The sequence below is a fragment of the Triticum urartu genome, unplaced genomic scaffold (genome assembly GCF_003073215.2).
Source record: "Triticum urartu cultivar G1812 unplaced genomic scaffold, Tu2.1 TuUngrouped_contig_10193, whole genome shotgun sequence".
Taxonomy (NCBI): Eukaryota; Viridiplantae; Streptophyta; class Magnoliopsida; order Poales; family Poaceae; genus Triticum; species Triticum urartu.
Window position 1 is genome coordinate 5404 of NW_024111036.1, and position 4963 is coordinate 10366.

A 4963-nucleotide genomic window follows, 5' to 3' on the forward strand; every position below is an offset into this window, starting at 1 on the left:
TTTTCGTGTACATATAAAATATTTTCTTATATATGTTTAATATTTTAAGTACATGGTTATTTTTTTGAAGTACTTGTTCTGAAATGTTTTTGAATACATGTTAATTTTTTTATGATATAAAACATTATTTTTAAAGTATGTGAACAGTTTTATAAATTGGATAGACATTGTTTTTAATAATGTCACAAACATGTTGATTCAAAGACGTGAACATTGTTTAAAAATTTAACTTTTTTAAAATGGTACAAACATTTTTTACATTTCATGATTTTTTTAACATTATATAACGTTATTATTAAATGTCATATCCATTTTTGGAATCATGTGAAGTTTTTGGCAATGTCACATACCTTTTTTTAATAATGGTACAAACATATTTTTAAAGGCTGACCGAACATCATTTTACAATACATTTACATTATTTAATGCGCGATTAATACGTATAGAAAAACCCAGCAATTTTTTATAATATATATATATATTGTAAAAATATATAAATAGGTGAAATGGAAAAAAGACACGCGTGACGCGGCCACGGTTCCGTGGGTCGGCCCTGCATGCGAACCTCACGTAGGAGTCGATGCGGGTGGCATTGAGAGCTCCTATTGGACGCGCGCGTGCGTCCAATGGTCGAGCTTCCGCGCAGAAAGGAAGAGCGCATGGGCCAGCCCATTAGGAGGAAACGAAGCTCCAGACGAATAAAAAATAATTCAAGCGTGAACCAAAGCTCGAACCCGCGACCTCCATTCATTCAGCTAGAGTTGCTAACCAACAGAAGCTGCGACCTGTTGTGATAATCAAAGGCTCGAACGTTTAAGTACATACTCTGTTGAATTCTTTTTTTAAAGTATGCATAAAGTATTTTGTATATCCGTTGAACATTTTGCAATATCCGTTGAACATTTTCTTAAAATAAGTTGAACATTTTAAATAATACACGATGAACTTTTTTGAATATACGATGAACTTTTTTGAAAATATGAATATACACGCTGAACAATTTTCGGATACGCACTGAACATTTGTAAAAGAACGTTGAACAATTTACGAATACACACTGAACATTATGTAATATATACAGTGAAAAAAATTAAGAAACATATTGAGCATTTGTATATTCATTGAAAAAACAAAACCGAAAGAAAAAAACCAAAACCAAAAGAGGAAAACAGGACAAAAACCAAAAACCAGAAGAGAAACAAGAGAAAACCAAACCAGAAGAAACATAAACAAAACTAGAAGAAGAAAACAATAGGATTCGCCGGTCGCATTGGGTAATGCCAATGTGGCCTGTTGGATACGGCCCGACGTGAGAAAAATGGAGGAGTGTGGCAGGCTGACACAAATGGGTTAACAGCTTGCTGGGGCCCAAGTTTGGCCTGCTTCCGATCTGGTTGTGACCTTATTTAGATTAGACATAAGAGAGCTCCTCGCCAGCGCCTTCAGCGCCCGCTAGCGAACCCAGCGCCCGCTGCGTCGCTTGCATGGGCTTGGCCCAGCAACGCGCGCTGGCTCCCGCTCGCTAGCCGCCCACTCGATCGCTCGATCGCTGGTTCACGCAGCACGCTTGATCGCTTTTTTTTCTCTTCTCGAGAATTGCTACATTATGTCATGATTTCTCTTAGGAAAAAACCAACCGGTTTTCTACAGTACATACTCTGGTTCTTAGGAAAAAGTTCATCGAATTCGAAAAAAAGTTCACCGAATTTGCAAAAAAGTTCATCAATTTTGAAAAAAATCATTGAATACGAAAAAAAGTTCATCAAATTTGAAAAAAGTTCATCAAATTTTAAAAAGTTCATCGAATATGAAAAAAAGTTCATCGATTTTGAAGAAAACTTCATCGGATTTGAAAAAAGGTTCATCGGATTCGAAAAAAAGTTCATCGTATTCAAAAAAAGTTCATCAATTTTGAAAAAAAATCGTCGAATACGAAAAAAGTTCATCGATTTTAAAGAAAAGTTCATCGGATTTGAAAAAAGTTCATCGAATTTGGAAAAAAGTTCATCGGATTCAAAAAAAGTTCATCGAAGTTGAAAAAAAAGTTTGCCAGATTTGAAAAAAGTTCGGGATTATGAAAAAAGTCCAGAAAATTTTGAAAAAAGTTCATTGAATTTGGAAAAAGTTCATTAAATTTGAAAAAAGTTCATTGATTTTGAAAAAGTTCACCCACTTTCCAGAAAAAAAGTTCACAAGTTTGAAAAAAAGTTCATCAATTTTGAAAAAAGTTTATCGATTTTGAGAAATGTTCACGAATTTGAAAAAAAGTTCATCGCTTTTGAAAAAAGTTCATCTACTATCAGGAAAAAGGTTCACGAATTTCTTTCGCAAAAAAAGTTCGCAACTTTGAGAAAAATGTAAAAGGGACATAGAAGAAAATAAAAAAGAAGAAAAGGCCAAACAAACCACTCTTTGACACTTAAGGTTCGTTGGTCGGGTGGTTATGGCGTTGAAGTCTTTAGAATCCAGTCGCTGGTTCGAATCCTGGCTGGCACGCACTTTTTCTCTTTTATAGAAACAGAGAACGATCATATGGGCCGGCCCGCTATCGAAACCTAGCGTACGGGGAGGGTGTGCGCCGTGTACCATAATGCCTATATTCGGCAAGTGCCGAATAGGATTTGGCTAGACATAAGCTGATAGGCCTTTATTTAGACTAGACATAAGATGGCGGGCTAGACAAAGATTACAAGAGGGCCGGTACATCACATGTATTAGGGGTGACCAGATCGATCATGACGGATGGTCAAAGGGGCTAGACAAAGATTACAAGAGGGCCGGTACATCACATGTATTAGGGGTGACCAGATCGATCATGACGGATGGTCAAAGGGGCTAGACAAAGATTACAAGAGGGCCGGTACATCACATGTATTAGGGGTGACCAGATCGATCATGACGAAAGGAAAAAGGGGCTAGACAAAGATTACAAGAGGGCCGGTACATCACATGTATTAGGGGTGACCAGATCGATCATGACGGATGGTCAAAGGCCTGTTTGATGGCCTCGACGGGCTTATCATCGATTGTAATATGTTGCTTCGTAAATGGGAGGAGCGTCTGTAGTCATGTCTGAAAGATGTAGCCATGTTGATCAACCTCGTTATCAAATTTCGGTTTCGTTGTTCATGCTCATGTGATTTTATTTCCAAATTAAGGGGCACGCCCCTGATTTCATTTTCAATGCTGAAGAACGAAACCGATAAACAAAGTCATAATGTTTTTTCGAGAGTACGTCAATGGCGTACCATAGATTTACAGGAGAGAGAAGTATAATTACAAGATTGCGTCCTAGGTGCGAACACGAAGGACGATACAACACACGCGACACCAACGCCTCACTATCCTAAACTAACTTCTCACAAAAGCGTTGTAGTCCTCCGACGCCCACACCCGCCATCTTTCACTCAGCGATTTCATCCAGGATCATGAATGGAAGGTCGAACGCCGTCTTGTGCTCATTGGTCCTACTGAATACTCTAGTGTTCCTCTGCTTCCACAGGGCCCACGCTACTGCTGTCACCATCGTGTCAAAACCTCTTCGGTCAGCTTCATTGAAACCCATGCACGCTGCGAGCCACCACTCCGTGAACTCATCCGCCTCTAGTGGCCCTTGCACGTTAATCTGAAGAAGGCCGAACACTCCGTGCCACATTTCCTGGGCATAGGTGCAGTTTGCCAGGATGTGTTCCACATAATCCTCCGCCTGCAAGCACGTATAGCAGGCTGACGGTTGGCCTTGTAGCCCGTGCCTGGCTCTCCTGTCCGACGTCCACAATCTTTTCTGTAAGGCAAGCCAGACGAATAGCTTGCATTTGAGCGGTGCCCAGCTTCTCCAAGTGCAATCCGCAGTGGGCGATTTGGTCAGCTCGGAGCAGAGGTAGTGATAGGCCGATTTGGCCGAGTAGGAGCCCGTCGTCGTGAGTGGCCAAGTGAAACTATCTGGTTGATCCGGATCCCTCACCACCGTGTTAATCGCATGACCAAGATGCATGAGCTGTATGAGGGCCGTGAAGGAGGTGTTTGCCTCAAAGTCATGTGTCCAGCTCGCGTCATCGAGTGCCTGACGCACCGTGCGTCTATTTGCCGTCCTGGCCGGGACCAAGGCGACCACTAATGGTGCAATGTCCGCTGCTGCCACTTCATGAATCCACCTGTCCTTCCAGAAAAGCACCCGCTCGCCCGACCCTACTCTGGTATTGACCAACGCATCAAACACCTCTTTAGCATCATCATCCTTCATCAAAGGCAGTCCTTGCCATGGGCGTTGGGCATCGGTCCTCTTGAGCCATTTCCATCTTACTCTGAGCGCAATTGCCTGCCATTTCAGGACAGAGTCATAATGTGATTGCTTGTCTTTGACGAATCGACATACACCTCAGATTATTCTAACGCCTGTCCGCGCCTACACGCGCCGGCCTCGGACTCGATCAAGCCATGTCTTGAAGCAATAGTATACATAAATCACAAATATGGAGAACATATTAGAGTACTCTGCATTACAGTGGGCATGAATGATAGTATGCCATGAATCATGCGCCTTTGCCCCTTCGGGGCATACATACATGTGAAACGAAAAGTAGGCACCAAGCAAAACGAAAGAGATGGAAAGACACGGGACCCTTTTTGGCAATATGCCAACGACCAACGCCTCAACCACCGGCCTAGCTCATGCTCAGCCACACGCAGGCAGGCAGCAGCGGTAGGGCAGCCACACCCTTTACTCTCTGAGATCCAAACCAAAAAGAAGAAGCAAAGTGTAGGTAGGAGGAGCTCGCGGTAGGAGCGCCGTAGTATAGCAAGCAAACACACGACCAAATTAACCAAGGCACGCGCGCCACCGTCCGTTCCGTTCACGGGCTCCATCCCTCAGCACTCCGGCGTGAGCGAGCGGTCCCTCCGGAAGTCCTGGCAGTAGTAGTAGACCATGTGGCGCTGCTGCGCCCACCGCATCGCCGCGTAC

General features: G+C 42.8%; 1 protein-coding gene across 1 annotated transcript; it reads right to left on the reverse strand.

Annotated features, from left to right (window-relative positions):
- Positions 1-4442: 4442 nt before the first annotated feature.
- LOC125526468 (probable xyloglucan endotransglucosylase/hydrolase protein 32) lies at positions 4443-4963 on the reverse strand (the record flags this gene model as incomplete). Its single annotated transcript, XM_048691162.1, is given in 1 exon segment — positions 4443-4963. A coding segment is annotated over 1 exon segment (94 nt), but the record flags the coding sequence as incomplete, so codon positions are not given.